Source organism: Protopterus annectens, chromosome 7.part0 (genome assembly GCF_019279795.1).
Source record: "Protopterus annectens isolate FY-2018-M chromosome 7.part0, PAN1.0, whole genome shotgun sequence".
NCBI lineage: Eukaryota > Metazoa > Chordata > Ceratodontiformes > Protopteridae > Protopterus > Protopterus annectens.
In genome coordinates this window covers 103,736,106-103,754,160 of record NC_056739.1, presented here as the reverse complement: position 1 = coordinate 103,754,160, position 18,055 = coordinate 103,736,106, and the positions used below count along the sequence as shown (strand labels likewise).

Genomic DNA, 18,055 nt, shown 5'->3' with positions numbered 1-18,055 from the left:
ACTCATCTCGAATTAAAACTAGAGGTCCCCTTCATACTATGCCCATACAGCAACTAAAAGGGTGAAAAACCTGTGGATTCCTGGGGAACCTCTCTGTAGGCAAACAACAGATGGGGCAAATATTTGTCCCACTCCCTTTTAAACTGATCTGCAAATGCCCGTAGCATGGACTTGATTGTAGAGTTTAACCTCTCAACAAGACCATTAGTCTGGGGGTGGTTTTCATGTGCTTCACCCCACAGGATTTCCACAGACAAGCCAGCAGGTCTGACATAAAATTGGCACCTCTGTCAGGCAGTATTTCCTTTGGGAAACCTACCCTGCTGAAAATCTCTAGCAAAGCATTTACCGCCTTCTCAGCCTCAATGGAGGACAAAGCCACTGCCTCAGGGTATTGTGTAGCATAATCTACAATCACTAGGATATACTTTTATCCCTGTGGAGCTTGGGGTACTCAGAGGACCCACAATATCCATAGCTACCCTCTGAAATGGCTCCTCAATCACAGGCAAAGGCATCAAAGGAGCTTTCACCTTGTCTCCTGCCTTGCCTACCTTTTGGCACTGCCCACAGGTTCTGCAGTACCCTGTTACATCTCTGGAAATTCCAGGCCAATAGAAGTTTTGCATAACACGCCTCTTTGTACATTTTCTGCCCATATGACCTACAAAGGGAATATCATGGGCTATGGCTAGAAGCACCAGATGGTAAGCTCTAGGCACTACCAACTGCTGTACCCTCTCACATTCTAGCCCTCCCCTCAGGGGTCCACTCTCTGTATAGTAACCCTTTGTTCCAGTATACCGATTCCCCCTTCCCTTGAGAATCAGGTGCCACCCTAGCTACCTGCCTCAGGCCTTGCAATGTAGGGTCGGACAGATGAGCCTGTCTCAGCTCTCTCCTTGTAACCCTTCCCAGCTCCCCTTCCACAAGAAGTCTGGAATCCTCTGACAGCGGTGCCTCACTGTCAGCCTGGGTACTATTACTCATCTCTACCTTTGCAGTTACCCTGTCCATGGGAACTTCAGTACCCACAAGCAGCTGTGGCTCACATTCAGTCTCACTGCTACAGCGTAGCTCACTCCCCGAAGTAACCACCTCAGCAGTCCTGGCTGCAAGTATGCAGTCTGTCTGGGTCTCCTCCAGGCTACAAGACCCACATGCTTGTCTCCTAGCCTCACTGCATGTAACTGCATAAGTACATAGTACTGTCTCATCCAAATCCTTCCCTCTCAGGATATCTGCAGGATGGTAGTTCCATACCCCTGTTGTCTCAAGACAACCCACTGTTGGCATTTTGTCTTTCCCACTTACTGGCTCCCTCACCTTTGGTTCCCTACCTTGCCTCCATGGATATCTGTATGCCTGCATTCAAAATATTCAACCCTAGCTCTTGGACATGTACCTGGACTAGTGGCTTCCCCTGCTACTGGCGGATTCTGTTGGGGCAGTCTGTGCTGCCCACCATGGGTTCCTTTAGTCCCATGAGCAGTACTGGGGGTCCCTTTCCTGTGCAGGGCTGCCCTGCTTGGTAGGTATAGGTCTCCCTTCTTCCCCAACTCCTCTGAAGTAGCACACTGTCGATCAGCTAACCAGATCCTCATGTCCTTAGGCAAAGTGCTAAAGGCTTGTTCCCTCACCAAAACGTCTGCTAGCCCTTCAAAAGTGGTGACCTGACATCCACTCACCCAGCTATGAAAATAAGTGTTCAGTTCAGCAACATATTCACATACATTTTCATCTGCCTTGCATCTATGCTCACAAAACGTTTTCCTATACATTTCAGGTGTTATCTTAAAACATTCTAATAAATCTCTTTTTACAGCAGTATAATCAAAACAGTCAGTGTCATGCATTTTTGCTAAAGAAGTTACAGCTTTACTATGGAGTAAGGGGGTCAGGAACCGTACCCAGAGCCTTTGGTCAACTTCATACTGTTTACATCCCTGCTCAAACATATGAATGAAGCTATCAAAATTATCCCCCTCTTTAAACTGTGGAAGAAATTTACTGACCTTTTGTGCTTCTAGGGTCTGGTTACTCCCTTTCCCATTACCTCCATGACTCTGGCGAAGAGTCAGCATTTCTCTCTCATGCCTCTTCTGCCATTCATATTCTTCAGCTTCTAGGCTCCTCATTCTCTTGCCTGCTTCTAGTTCCATACGTCTGGCCTCCAACTCAAATCTCTTTATCTCCAGCAATTCCACTGCAGAAAGGTTGAGCTGTCCATTCTCCGAGGATATTGCATCTCCCATGTCAGTCTGATTGTCCTCCAGGCTGCTGTTTTCTGATGCAGCTGTAACCAAGGCTGCAATCAGGTCTGTCTTAGTCAGGGTTCCATGCACCAGCCCCCAAGCCTGGCACATCTCCAACAGCTAGCTCCTTGTCAGCTTTCCATACTCTTCTGCTGACATGCTGCCTGCTCACCCTGACTAAAACTAAGCTAACAAAAGAAATAAAACAATTGTGATCTGAACTCTGAGTATACACTGCATGGCTGTTTTAGAGTACAAAACATTTTGAGAGATCACTCTACATAAGCGACAGGAATTTGCTCTACCCACACCACTACAAGCCAATTAGTGTGAAGTAGATCCCACCACTGCCAAACACTTGTGACGACCGTGCCCTGGCCCAGCAATCAAGGAGCCTCAATCCTCACCACTAACACTAGGGAGGTTGTCTCCTAGAAGAGGAAAGGATAACTAATACACACAGTACCAGTACAATTTCCCTTAAGTGCACACAGAGATCACAGTCAGTCTGGGGCTGGTTGCTCCCTTGCTAACCAGGTCCCCAATAAGACTCCCCACTGGCACAGCTATAGGGTCCAGGTCTCAGCCTAACTAGGCAAGCTAAAACCTCCAGTACCCTCTCTGTCCAATCAGTGTTTCGTGTCCCTGCCAAGTAGCTGACACAACAGACAAAACACTTTGAGACACACACTTTGAGATAAGTATTTATACAACTTCACAGACACTCCTGGGAAAGGCTGACACAGATTCTCCAACTGTGCCCCTTTACCAAGACTATACTGTAGTAATTACTGCCACCACCCAGTTAATAATATCAGCTACTAAAAGGCCCTTAAAAGGGTGTCCAATTATTACTGTGCATTATTATTATCCAATGGTAGTATGACTAACAGCCAAGGCTTACTTTAGAGTGGCCTATTACAATAACCTCTATAAATATGCAATGTACTCTACAGCTTATCTCTACACAAAGCAGCCACAGGTAGAAGGTTTTAAAAATATTTAATAATAAATAATTAAAACACAAGACAAAACTACTACACCACAGAGATATCTAAGAATTCAGAGATCACACAGTAACTTAATACAGTAGGACAGGTCTGATTTCAAAGAAAAATACCTAATTAATCTTTACTAGCTTTAACTATTCCTACAAGAAATCACATTGCTAAGACTTACGTGTGAGCACAAGGCAGAGTGCGATAAGTTAGATGTCCAAAGTCAAAATGCTTTTTTGTCTCTTGTGAGAAATAGTATTTAAACATTACTCACAAACATGTCTGTAAGGCCCTCCCAAAATTACATCATTTTTGACACTTAGGTTTTCCCAGTTTTCATATTGCATCATCTTAACACCTGGTTTGAGTTCTCAGGCCACAAACTGCATTATTTAGCAATCTAACACCTCCTCAGAAACCTACAACAGTACAAGGCATTTCACATATACATTCTAGCAGAAACCAGAGCAATAAAACACATTCCACATCTAAATTCTGGTCATAAACTTTAGCCTTAAAACAATGGGCCTGAAACCTTCATCCAGCCACACTGGAGCAGAATTGTAACATTAAAGAGATTCATAAGATCTTTTCAACTTAAAAAGACACATCTGAAATACTTGGCTTGGTTTTCCTTACAGCAGATGGCAATGTTGCAACAATCTTGAAGTTCACATTTTACAGTGTTTTCTTACATTTAAAAACACAAGCCTGTACATTTATTTATACAGTTGATAGAATTATGTATCAAATTCTATTTGACTAGGCTGGCAGGCTTCGCCCATCTCTCCCCAATCGTCACACCTGTCGTCTAAAGTAACAAATAAAAAGATTTACTGCATTAGGAGAAAAATTACTTACTGTCACTGTTTTTGAATTACCACTCCCCTTCGTGCATGTCCATCCAGATCTGTTGAAAAGTAAATGACAGACCTCTCCTTCAGAACATGGTGTCATCTCACACCACTGCTTGGTTCTCATAATTCGAGCTGTTCATAAGAAAAGTGAGACAATGAGGCAGAGCAAAGTATAACTGGAAGATTTTGCACCTGACTGCAAACTGAACATATAAAAATCAGTTAAAGGAATTTCATTTGTTGCCCATTTACGTAGCATTACTGTATATATATATATATATATATATATATATATATATATATATATATATATATATATGAACATTGTTACTATCACTAGTCAAGCATGGATTATGCATGTGCTGAATGGTAAAGTGCCAACAGAAACGCTGAAAAAGGAAGAGATAAAATATGCCTAGATTTAAAAAAAACATTCATGCAAAATTTACTTTCAAGTTAGGCTAAATAAATGTACATTTTTTTTTGTAAATGAAACAGTTTTTAATGTGATTTGTTGAGGCACCACACATTTCCTTTTTGAAGTGAAACACTGGCTATGTATTTACTTGCAACAAATACTTAAAGCAAAAACTCACGTCATTTGCTGGCAATATTGGATATATTCATGCCTGGTGAGATGCAAGGGATAGACACCACTGAAGAGGGTATGTCCAGCAACACCCACTCCCCAGTAAGGGTGTGGACAGGCATACTGGATTTGGTTGACAGCCTACTGGAAGACAGACAACTGGTTGACCAAATATGGCTAAAAAGGGGAAGAAAAGCACCAACCCATGCCCCTACTGTACTGACTGACAGCAACAAATGTACAGTAGGAGGGCTGGCAAATGAGGGGTACTACACACATCCATGGGGGCATGGCTGAAAAAGGAGAAGGGCACTACAAGGGTACAGATATAACAGAGGTCAAAGTGATACACCAGTACAACAGAAGCAGGGGATGGGATGTGCAGCAAAGGGGTGTGTGACTTTACTGGCACTGCAAAGCATGTGCTGTGGTGTCTGTGCTGCACTATCTCAAGTGTGGCTCCACTTTATAATGACAGGAAATGATTCACACAAATTTAGGGAATATGCAAATTCACATCCACTGGCCAGGAGTGCTCAATTAACATCGCCTACTTTCGCTTCGGTGAAGAAGGGACCCCAGGCCTGAAAGCTTCCCTACTGCATCTTTGCTGCTGCTAACCAATGGATTAGGGGTTCAAGTCAGCTACTGTGTACATCAGGATGTTTACTGTTTACTTTATCAGCCATACTATAAAAGCTAGTCATCCATCAACCAGTAGACCGTCAATATATTTGTTTGGCATCTTTCAGAAGCATTACGGTTCACTGTGTCCAAACTCTCTGTTTTTAACTGTAAACCAATGCGAAACTCAAATCACATGGGGCGGGGCAAATACAATCTTTCCACTCTGACTAGAGGACACAAAGCCCTTACACTGAAGGTTGGGGGGGTGGCAAAGTGTAAATTTGCAGAACGGGGCAGGTGGCATAAATCTGCATTGTCAGTGGTAAGATTCATAGATATTCCAAGGCCACCAAGTCTTAAGACCATTCATGTATTGCCATTACCTTCCTTCAGGCTGGACCTTCTTTCTCCATGGCCAGTCAATCTTAAAAGTAAATTTGTGAATTCCCATCCAGTCATCCAGGTTGTGTTTAAGGGAAAATAGTGAGTTGAACTGCTTCACATGCAGGAGAAGTTTGCAGGCTAGTGCTTGACTTCTCTATCAGGGACCGATATCAGAATATAGACAAAGAGAAAGGAATAGAGGGGTTTTAATGAAAGACCTGCACTGATTAAGTTTTTAGTTTAATCTAGACCAGAAGCTGCTGTTAAAAAGGGATAATTATCAGGGGATATAAAATAGTGCACAATAATTACATGAATAAATCAGAAGAGGTCAGAAAAGATTGGGAAAAGAGATTAGTTATGTAGTTCACAAAGAAACAAAAGGAAGGCATATGTATGGCTCCCAAATACATAACAAAACAAACGATTTAGCATTTTTGCTTGGAAGTGTTGCATAGATAGATACTTTTATACACCAAGCAGATTCCAAAGATTTTTTCCTCAGGCAGATAGCAAATGTGCAAATGTTGGAGGTATGATGGGGAAGAAAGAGGTAACTGGGAACATGCTTTTGTGAGTGTAATGATTTGGCAGACTTAAAAAGAAAATCCTACAAAGTACTGTGTCAGGAAATATTGGGGAAGCAAAATGCTGTAACTGGACACACGACCTGAATTGCCTAGGTATAGTAAGGCCTTATTAAGTTTAATTCTAGTGACTGCCAAAAAAGCAATGTCTAGAAAATGGAAATCAGAATCTAAACCAGCTGTATATGAAGTACTGAATATTGTAAAACAGATAAAATAACAGGAACAGGGATCTTCAGAAAAGGGAAGGAGCAAATTACATAGAAATACACTGAATTTGTGGAAACAACACATGCAGAATAATGTTCAGGAAAAATGAAGTTTAAGGGAAGGCATGAACGGAGTGATTTATGCAACGTTAGACTGAAAGCTGTTATAAAGAAAAAAACGTAATGTATAATATGTATAAATGGGAAAAAAATGTTGATACGGTTGGTTTTCTTTTCTTTTAGTGTGCTTGTGTCTATGTCTTAAGTGATATTTTAAATAAGATGTTTAACATAAAGACTTAAGGTGAGGAGAAGTCTGTAACAATTACAGAGTGAGCAAAGGCCAGGAGTGAACCTCATCTGCAGTTAGTATAAGTAACAATGGCATGCTATATTTCTAGGCGAAAACTCGTTTGGACTGTTGTGGATTAACTCATTATTATGCCTGATCAGCTTATATGATTTCTTTCGCAGGACAGCAGTCAGTGATTGCTTTATGTCCATGCTTAGTACGCTGTTATACTCAGATAATTAAGAAAAGGGAACATATCAACTTAATGGTTTTACTTCAGTTCAGAAAGTACTGTACCATTAGTGTCAAAACATTTGTGTGCTCCACCAACCTAAGCACACATCACTGAAATGCAGAAAAGAAAACAGTTTACTAGTTGACTGGGTCTTGCGGAAAATAAATAAATAAAAGAACTGATTTGCTACTCATGTGCATAAAGTGATCTTGCACAGAAAGCAGCCACCAGGCTAAAAAATACATTAAAATGTGACAACCAGCATTCATTCCTATGGATTGCAACCATACATGCTCAAACACACATGCATATATATATATATATATATATATATATATATATATACACACACACACACATTTTATATATATATATATATATATATATATATATATATATATATACATACATACATACACACACACGCACGCACGCACACATGTATATATACACACACATATGTATATATATTTACAGTGGATATAAAAAGTGTACACACCCCTGTTAAAATGTCAGGCTTTTGTGATATAAAAAAATGAGACCACAATAAATCATTTCAAAACTTTTGCCACCTTTAATGTGATCTACAACCTGTACAATTCAATTGAAAAACAAAGAAATCTGTTAGGGGAAAAAATATAAAAAATAAAAAAACGTACAATAAGCTGGTTGCATAAGTGTGCATAGCCTTAAACTAATACTTTGAATGTTGTAATTAAATCAATAGGTGCATCTTGACTTGGGAATATTTGCCCACTCTTCCTTGCAAAAGGGCTCCAAATCGGTCAGATTGTGAGGGCATCTCTTGCGCACAGCCCTCTTCAGGTCACCCCACAGACTTTCTATTGGATTTAGGTCTGGGCTCTGGCTGGGCCATTCCAAAACTTTAATTTTCTTCTGGTGAAGCCATTCTTTTGTTAATTTGGATCTATGCCTGGGGTCATGGTCATGTTGAAAGGTGAAATTCCTCTTCATCTTCAGTTTCTAGCAGACACCTGAAAGTTTTGGGCCAAAAGTGACTGGTATTTGGAACTGTTCACAATTCCCTCTACCATGACTAAAGCCCCAGTTCCATCTGAAGAAAAGCAACCCCAAAGCATGATACTGCAACCGCCATGCTTCACCGTGGGGATGGTGTTCTTTTGGTAATGCAAAGTTTTGATTTTGCTCCAAACGTACCTTTTGAAATTGTGGCCAAAAAGTTCAACCTTGGTCTCATCAGACCATAACACATTTTCCAACATGCTTTTGGGAGGCATGATGTATTGTTTTGCAAATTTTAGCTGGACCTGGATGTTTTTCTGTGTAAGAAAAGGCTTCTGTCTTGCAACCCTAACCCATAGACCAGACATATGGAGAATACGAGAGATTGTTGTCACATGTAGTATGCAACCAGTACTTGGCAGAAATTGCTGCAGCTCCTTCAGTGTTGCTGTAGGTCTCTTAGCAGCCTCCCTGACCAGTTTTTGTCTTGCCTTTTCATCAATTTTGGAGGGACATCCAGTTCTTTGCAACGTCATTGTTGCCCCATATTTTCTCCACTTTTTGATGACTGTCTTCACTGTGTTCCATGGTATATCCAATGCTGTGGATATTTTTTGTACCCTCCCCCTGACTGATACCATCAACGAGATCCCTTTGATGCTTTGTAAGCTCTCCGTGAACCATGGCTTTTGCTGTAGCAGGCAACTGAGTAAATGTCAGGAAAACCCTACTAGGACAGCTGAACTTTAATTGGGGTTAATCAGAATCTCTTTACTTGATGGCAGGAGTGTACCCAAAAAGACTGAATGTTGTAATTAAATCAAAAGGTGCTTCAACAAAGTATTAGTTTAAAGGTGTGCACACTTATGCAACCAGCTTATTGCACTTTTATTATTTTTTATAATTTTTCCCCTAACAGATTTGTTTGTTTTTCAATTGAATTGTGCAAGTTATAGGTCACATTAAAGGTGGGAAAAGTTTTGAAATTATTTATTGTGGTCTCATTTTTTATATCACAAAAACCTGGCATTTTAACAGGGGTGTGTACAGTTTTTATATCCACTGTATATGTGTGTAGATATATATATATATATATATATATATATATATATGTGTGTGTGTGTGTGTGTATATATATATATATATATATATATATATATATATATATATATATACACACACATACACACACATATATATACACACACACACATACTGAAAAAGAGAAATTTCCTTAAGCCTGCTGTTTAACAATCTTGCACAAAAATGCTGCGTATATACTGAGGAAATGAGAATCAGCCAAACAAGCTGACAATTCCGGTTTCAACTATATCAACTTTTTGATCTGCTCACAAAAGCCTCACTTATCTATAAGTATATTAATATATCTCTCTATATATATATACATACGTGTGTGTGTGTGTATGTGTATATATATATATATATATATATATATATATATGTATATATACATACATACATACATACATACATACACACACACACACACATATGTATATATAAAATGTTAACTATCAAAAGGTTTAAATTCATTTGGTCTAACGTTCATTTGGTCGACACAATTGGTCGACTAATTAATATTAAGTAATTAATTTGGTCGACAGACAGTGCTGTCGACCTTATGTTAGCAGGCAAGGATTTATCCTTGTCAGCACTGTTGTGAGATCCTGGAGTTGTAATATAAAAGTAGCGGGGGGGGGTGCAGTCCCAAAAACAGTAGTGTTAGTTTGAGGTGTGTGTCGACCATTTAAATGTAGACATTCTGGCATCAATATTATGACCTGTCGATGTAATGAATTCGACCAAATGAACGCTGACCAAACAAATTTCAACCTTTTGATAGTAAACCATATATATAAAAAAATTATATATATATATATATATATATATATATATATACACACACACACACACACACACACACACACACACACATATACGTATTATATGCAAACACACTTATGCAAACTACTTCATAAATACCAGATACAAATGAACAGGTAATAATGAATGGCTGGTAAGCAATACAAACCTAGTTCATTTTAACAGTACTTCTTATTTTATTTGCATTTCTTTTCCAGGAATGTCTTTTCAGCAGAGGCCTGGGAAGAAAGGGTCCAAAACAGTAACAAACTACAATATACAGTAGAACAAATATACATACAAACAAACAGCAGAATTGAACACATATACATATGTGATACATTACATAACTAATCACTGTATAATGCTTATTCATAAGTTATGGAAAATAGTGGAATATTGCACAATATTATTGTTGAAATTAAAGAGGATATGAATCAGCATGTAACATGATATATACTTAATGAATATAGCAGTAGAGAATTTCACATTCTGGAAGCATTCAGAAGTGCTTATCACATTGCAATAGAGCACATCACCTTCAGAAAACAGATAAGGTATATATATATTTTTTGCGGGGATGAGATCTGAAAAAGAGGCTGTATTGAATTGAGGCTATAGCTGATTAAGTAACGGATATAAAACAGTGAGAGGAAGTTGGACACGATTAAAAGGTGGATGTAACTAAATGGGAAAAGATTTTGATGAAATGAAGGCTGACCGAAACAGAGATTCATCCAGGTGGAGAGATACATTAACGGTTGGTGTACCATGTGAGGGGATATGCACAAATCATCCTACACTTGTACATCAGTGGTTGAGTACCATGCAAGGGGATATGCCAAATCTTCCTTCACTTGTACATCAGTGGTTGGACTACCACACAAGGGGATATGCACAAATCAGCCTACACTTGTACATCAGTAGTTGGACTACCACGCAAGGGGATATGCACAAATCATCCTACATCTGTACATCAGTAGTTGGAGTACCATGTGAGGGGATATGCACAAATCATCCTACACTTATACATTTAATGGTTGGTGTACCATGCAACTCTGATGATGAAGGGAAGAAGGAATGAGGGTCTTGTACTATGAAGCTAGCATAGCACATCTGCATGAGTACACCTTTTATAGGAGCAACAGGCAGGCATGATATGAACCACAGTCCACTGAGGTAAGTTTGGGGATAGGAAGCTGGACAGAAGGTGTGGTATGTAATAGGTAGAAAGGAAATACCCTGTGACTGAGGTGAAAATGCTGTAATGTTTAAAAATGTGGATGGAGCCCATAATACTCTCTTCTGAGAGAGTGCAGTAAAAATAAATGGGGTAAAAAGGTTTTAGAACATCACTTGAGGAACTCATGAGTTCATCTGCTTCACAGCACAATTATTAATTAAATAAATATAAAAAGTCTGAAGCAAACCGCAGTTTCTCAGTTAGTCGAACTTTCTCTTTCTTTCTTGATAAATTCTCAGTATACATTTCCTCTGCAGTTTCTCACATCTCTGCTACGACTAGATTAAGTCTGCTCTGTATGTACTACAATTTAATGTTAATGACTTCAACATATTATTTACTAAATAAAAAGTATTGAATGCTTTACCTTTTATGTTTCAATGCAAAAATCCTGTCATTACTACTTATTTTACTTAATTATTCCGTTACTGGCTGTTGAACTCACCCACTGCAAATGAGTGTACACAAACATTCTCATTGAAGAGACCACAATAACTTTACAACTCTACTACGTCATGCTCTTTTAGTCATTTACTAGAACTGACATATTAGCAGACAGGTTTACTGACCTCATCTTTGCGGCATACCGTCTACCTGTATATTAAAACTTGCTGCCCACTTTAGCTACAGCTACAAATTCTTAGTGTGTTCCTGTGCATTCCACATATTTCTTACGTTAGTGTTTTACAGTTTGCAGCTTGACTTTTCTTCTTATCTTTAAATGAGCAACATATGACAAAGGACATTTTTTTTCAAATATGTATTAAGATGAAGTCACCCTTTTTATGAAAATGAGTAATATGTACTTGGATTCATTCATTATAATGTTATAACGTTATAATGTTAAACTTGTGCAGTCTATATGCACGGTTACTGAATATTAATACACTAGGCTCTCTTTACAATCTGCATAAAGAAACAGTCTTTTAACATCTGCTTACAAAGTTTACTACAATATCCAGTTTTGTTTAACTATATTTTCACTTACATCTAACAAACAAATAATAAACAATAAATACTTATATGATCCACATTGTTCATCTATACACAGTTTCTAAGACAACCAGGAATTTATATTGCTAATTATACCTTAAACTTTTCATCTTACTTTATGAAAGAGGTTTTACACATGTTCTGAAAATTTGAATGTATCTTTATACATAACTTGTACAATAATTTACCCAAAATTGGGGACTTCAAACAGCTTAATTTCGGCTCTCCAGATGTGCAAGCAGAAACTCAGAAAAGAAAACCAGTAAACTTGTCTTTTTGGGTAGATTACAGTAATTGGCTAGTAAGTGCACTGCCTGGATGCCAGCAAAAAAGAAATTCTGAGAACCTGAAAGAAAATCAGTCACAAAATGTGAGGAGAAAACACTGACTGGGAAGAATACTACAGCTGTTCAGCAAAAAAGGAGTGCAAGTTCCAGTTTTGGTGCAAGACATGACTTCTAGTAAACTGGAGGGAAAAAAGTCAAATGTACTAAGAGCTGATTCAAATAAATGAAACACTGAAGGAGTATATCAATTCAAACAACAAAAGGCTGGAAAAATGGAATAAATTTTAAACAGATATCTAGATGAGATGAAAGGACTGCAAAAATCAGAGGCAGAAATGAAGAAAAGGCTAGCTGAATATGAGACTGCTCAAGAAGAGATGCTTCAAGAAAATAATAGAATTAGAGGACACAGTACATAGGGAAAAACCTGATATTTTCTGCTGTACCAGAGAAGCTGGAAGGAACAGACTGTATTAATTTTATGAAAGCACAAATAAGCAACTGGACTGATATTCCACAGTTGTTAATTGAAAGGGCACATCATGAGTATGCTCCAAACGTGGCCATGAGAAAGCAGCCTAAACCTTTAACAGTAAAGATGCTATCTTAACAGCAAAAAGAATTGATTCTGACAAAACTGTGGCAGAAAATCAAAGTACTAAAAGTGGGAGACAGTAGAGTGTTTGTGGAAAATGATTACTCATTGCATACCAGGCAGAAGAGGAGTAACTTTATTCCACTAAATCAGGGAATGTCGAGATGCAAGTGTGAGATTAAAGCTGCTGTACCCAGATACTTTCAGAATATTTGTTCCTAGAGTGTCAAAAATCAATTTTTGATGGAGTACATGTTAAGGAGGAAATACAAAAGCTTGTCCAACAAAATGTGAGCTATGAAATAAAACTAGATTCTGCTTCTTGTTCTTCGGGTAATAAATCCCACAGAGAGACACTGCCAGTGAAACATTTCCCAATGTTTCACAGGAAAATGTTTGAGAGACAGAAAAGAGTTTACTGGAGAAAAACAGGAGTACACTGTAAATTAAAACAGGGACTGGATTTGAGAGATAGAGATCCACAGGAAGAAAAAAAACAGGAACTCAGGAAACTGGCAAATAAATGGGGGATCATTAATTTACATTTATGAATTATGACAGAAGAAAACCTGGAGATACTGGATTTTTTTGACTTTGTTAAACTTGCAGGGAACTCCAAAGCACATGCCCTACTTCATGTCATTAATGTCTGGAATAACATTTAGGAGAGGGAAAGAGGAAGGAAAGAGTTAAAGTAAAAGAAAATGTTGTTCTTAGTAGTATTTTTATAATGCATGACAAACTGTATGCTATAAAGTAAAGCTTTCTCAGCTATTTTCAAGTGTAATATGGATACTAAAAGTACACAGGTGCCCTGTTTTTCATTCTTTCTTTTTCCTTCTTCAGTTTTAAGAAATGTAGGCACTGAAATGTAAACATATAAGGGAAGTCTGGTCAAAACAGTATGATACAAGAAATACAGATGTGCTTTTTATTACACTTGCCCAGGGGAATGACTGAATAATGCTCTTGGCTTGATCTAGTAACAAGTTTTAAAGGGAAGCAAATAAAAAGAACACTGAATATAATAAAAAAAAAGTTTTCTGTAGCAAATAAATTGTTTGTGAAAGCAACTGTGTATCTGGTTCTCACGTCTCCATGGAAACAATCTGATAAGGAGCAATACAGACAGAATATTTTTCTTTCTTTCAGTGGCTAGGAGATGGATTGGAAAACACTTTCAGAAAATACTGAGACACAAAGATAAAACAAAAACAGACAGCACTTAGTAGAAGCACATGCTCTACCACAAATCTCAGCATGGATAACTTTACTTATAGGTTAATCCAAGTCTGTGAGTATGGTTGTCGGTCTGGGACAATTGTTCCTATTAGGGGGGCTAAACTTCAATATCTGAAGATGTTCATAGTTTTGTGTGTTAGTATTAAGTTAACAGGTTTTAGGGGTGTTCTGTGGGGGGGTTGTTTTTTTGTTTGAGGGCTTTCACTAAAATAAAAATTTCTGTAAGATGTGACATAGGTTGAAATGGATATGACAAGGAACAACTGTATAAAAGATTCATCTCCCAAACATTAGTTTATGCATGTCATACAAAAGTTGGAACCTAATAATTTAAAAAACCTGTTACACATAACAGATGGGAATAATAATGTCTTAAGATAATAAAAACACTTTCTATATTATTTTTAAATGTAAATGGTGTCAACAATATATACAAAAAAAGAGTGTAAATAGCTATGTTACAGGAGACAGTTTGGGGAAGAAGTGAGCACATGAATTTGATAAAGAAAGGATTTCAGGATGATTATTCAGCAGAATATCTGGGTCAAAGGAAAATGGAAGTACTTATATTAATTGCAAGAGGAGCTCCAATAGTGACAGAAGTGAAAAAAAAGATAATGGTAGATTTCTACTAGTAAGGGACTACCGGCAAGGGAGAAGGATTACACTGGCATGTCTTTACATTACACCTAAAACTGCTATAATGGAGCTTAAGAAAGTTCTGGGAGAAATAATCAGCTTTCAGCAAGGAATATTACTTATAGGTGGGGAATGGAATTTGATTTGCAATGGTAAAGATGCATCTGGGGGGCCCAGAAGGGATAATATAACCAAATAGGGTAGGTTTTTGAAGAAATTTATCAAAATATTTGGCATGGAAGATGTGAATTTAGTAGTAGGAGTCTGGAGTGAATTTACGTATTATTCCCCAATAGTCAAAAACTGGGCTAGGCTAGACAGAATTTATATGTTACGTGAACATGTGCATTTAATTAAAAATTGTGATACACATCTTATAACTATTTCAGATCACGTGCTAGTAATAACTACAATAAAAATGCAGGTTAATGAAATAAAAATGAGACACTGGTGCTTTCCACCCTATCTGCTGAAAAGAGAGGAATTTAAGGAATGGGTAGTGGAAGTGATTTGGGAGTTATTAGAGAAGAAAGAAAATTCTTCTGAAAATATAGCTAGGGAGTGGGATAAAATTAAAGTGGAGTTTAAAAACAGGGTAGAAATAAGAGAGATATGGTTAAAAAGTAACAAGAATTATTTAGGGGGACTGACAAAGGTTAAAGTATTATAGAATAGGGGGAATCTCACAGGACAAGAAGCAGAGCAATTGCAGAATGCTAAACAGAAAATAAGGAATTACCAAGCTTAAGGAGCCTATAACAAGGACGACAACAAGAGATACAGTACAGGTACTAGAAATATTTTGGAGATTTTATGAAAATCAGTATAAACAGAGAAATATGGAAATCAAGAAAAGTTACTAACAGAAATGTTTATGGAAGAATTAAATATGCCAAGGTTAAAGGGAGATGAAGCTCAATTACTAGCAGGATAGGAGGAGATGAGATAAAAATGGTGATGAATAACCAACCAATCTACAGGAAAGTCCCCGAGAATAGCTGGTATTCCTGTGGAAGTTTGGCAGCTAGTAGGAAAAAACTGATAAAGGTCTGGAAGGTTTTGTTTAACAGTGTTTTAAGAGGTGAAGTACCAACATCCTGGACGAAAGTGGTGGTAACGAATACCTTCAGTGGGTAAAGAACCATCAGATCCAGCTTCATATAGGCCCATTTCAATTTTAAACCATGATTATAAAGTGTTTTATGTCTATAATGGGTAAAAGAATGTTAAAGGTGATGCCAAAACTGACAGCTATGGATCAATGTGGTTTTGTGGAGGGCAGGTAAACATCTGACAACATTAAAAGAACAATGATCCAGAGGGAAGTAGAATATGAGAAAATAACCACTGTTTTTGGTGGGGCTTATTACAGAGAAAGCATTCAAAAGAGTAAGCTAGGATTTTATGAGCAAGGCAATGGAAGCATCTGCATTTCTTGATAAAAATTATAAGGTTGATTAGGAGGATTTAAGAGGGATCAGAGAGGAAAATTAAAGTAGGTGGGTCCCTTTCTGATAATTTCTGTTTGAGCAAAGGAACCAGACAGGGGTGTCCTCTTTCCCCTTTGTTATATGCATTATACTTAGAACCACTAATAAAATAATGGAGTCAGAAATTCAAGAATATAATCAGTGTGGTAATCAGGAAAAGCTGGCTTTATTTCCAGATATTATTTTATTCCTGATAAAACAAGAAAAGGACATCTCAGTGTTGTGGAACATTTTGAGACCGTTTCAAGTCTTTTCGGATACAAAACTAAAACAGAGGTAATCACTGTAAACTATGTAACTACATACAAATTGGTTCAGCAATATCCATATTTATGGGGAAATGATAAAATGAAGTATTTAAGAGTATGGATTAAAAAGGAGTCAGTTGTGGCAGTTAAGGATATATGGAAAGAGACTAACAAAAGATAATGCAAAAACTGGGAAATCAGAAGCTCTGTTTTCTGGATATAAACAGTTAAAATCATTTTGGTCCCTTTAGTTTTATACACAGGTCAGGCATATTTCTATTGACCAGAAGAGAAGTTGTGGATAGCAATTAATAAAGAGCTGAAGGATTTTATCTGGGATGGGAAGACAGCAACAGTCAAGTGGAATAAGCTGATTCTTCCAATAGAACAAGGTGGCTTGGGATTACCTGATACAGTACAGTTAAGGCTCCTATACGTAGCACAAGCAAAAAGCTATAATTCAAAGTGGAAAGGGTTGATGGCAAAACAAGGAGGAAGTGCAGGGAGCACAGATAGACTGGGATTTTGGATGCAGATCCTTAAGGAGGTCTGGACTTGTAACAAGTACAACACTGGAAGTTGTATGGCTGTAAAATAGGCCTCTAAGTCTGTGAGATACAGTCCTCCTTTCTTCTTTGGCAGCAACAATTTGCTCCATTGTATTCTCACTCTTTGTTGTTGTGCCAAAAAAATCCTTTACTTTTTTCTTAATTTTATGCCATACTGTTTCTTCAAGCTGGTAAAAGTATGCTTGCCCTACACAGAATATTAGGCATACTAGGATCGCCTTTACTGTCAATGTTTTATTACCTTCATACATAAACATAATTTTCCATTTTCTTATTTTACTGTTTTTGTTACTGTTTCCCCTCCACATTTCCTTAGCAGCCTGTTGCACATGTTTTCTAGCCAAATTCCAAAAATACCTAATTTTTTCCGGACCCCCACAGGAAGGGATAATTTTGCACTAATTTGTGTGCAGATGTATAGCTTATCACAATTGATTTTGATTCACTTTCACATCCAGCAATTCTATTAAAGACATCCAGCTTATGCCCTGGATTTATGTCTAATTTTATATCATGTGTAAATAGGGCCATTTCTCTTTCATGATTTTTCAGTTATATTCTGCTAATTCTGACAGCCTTACATCACTTGCTAAAGGTTCCAGGTACAGAGCAAATAAAGTCAAGAGGGGACAGCGCTGTCTTGTCCCCCTGGAAAGCTCTTCTGGATCCGATATCCCTCATCCACATTTTATGTTTGCAATAAACCATCATACATGTCAAATATTAGCTTTATCCTTTCATTTGGAAAGCCAGATGTTTAAGGTCACTTTCATAATCTCCACCTGACTCTGGCAAAGTCTTTTTCTGTATCTAAGCTTATTAGCATTAATCTTCTTTTGTTGTCCATC

General features: G+C 37.8%; 1 protein-coding gene across 4 annotated transcripts in view; it reads right to left on the bottom strand.

Annotated features, from left to right (window-relative positions):
• The window catches only part of LOC122806263 (chemokine-like protein TAFA-5), a 576,893-nt gene that overhangs the window by 439,633 nt on the left and 119,205 nt on the right, over positions 1–18,055 (bottom strand). For all 4 annotated transcript variants that reach the window (XM_044076530.1, XM_044076532.1, XR_006365497.1 and 1 more), the window contains exon 3: positions 4,115–4,242. In XM_044076530.1, the coding sequence (XP_043932465.1) occupies positions 4,115–4,242 (128 nt within the window). The remainder of the gene's footprint in view (positions 1–4,114; positions 4,243–18,055) is intronic.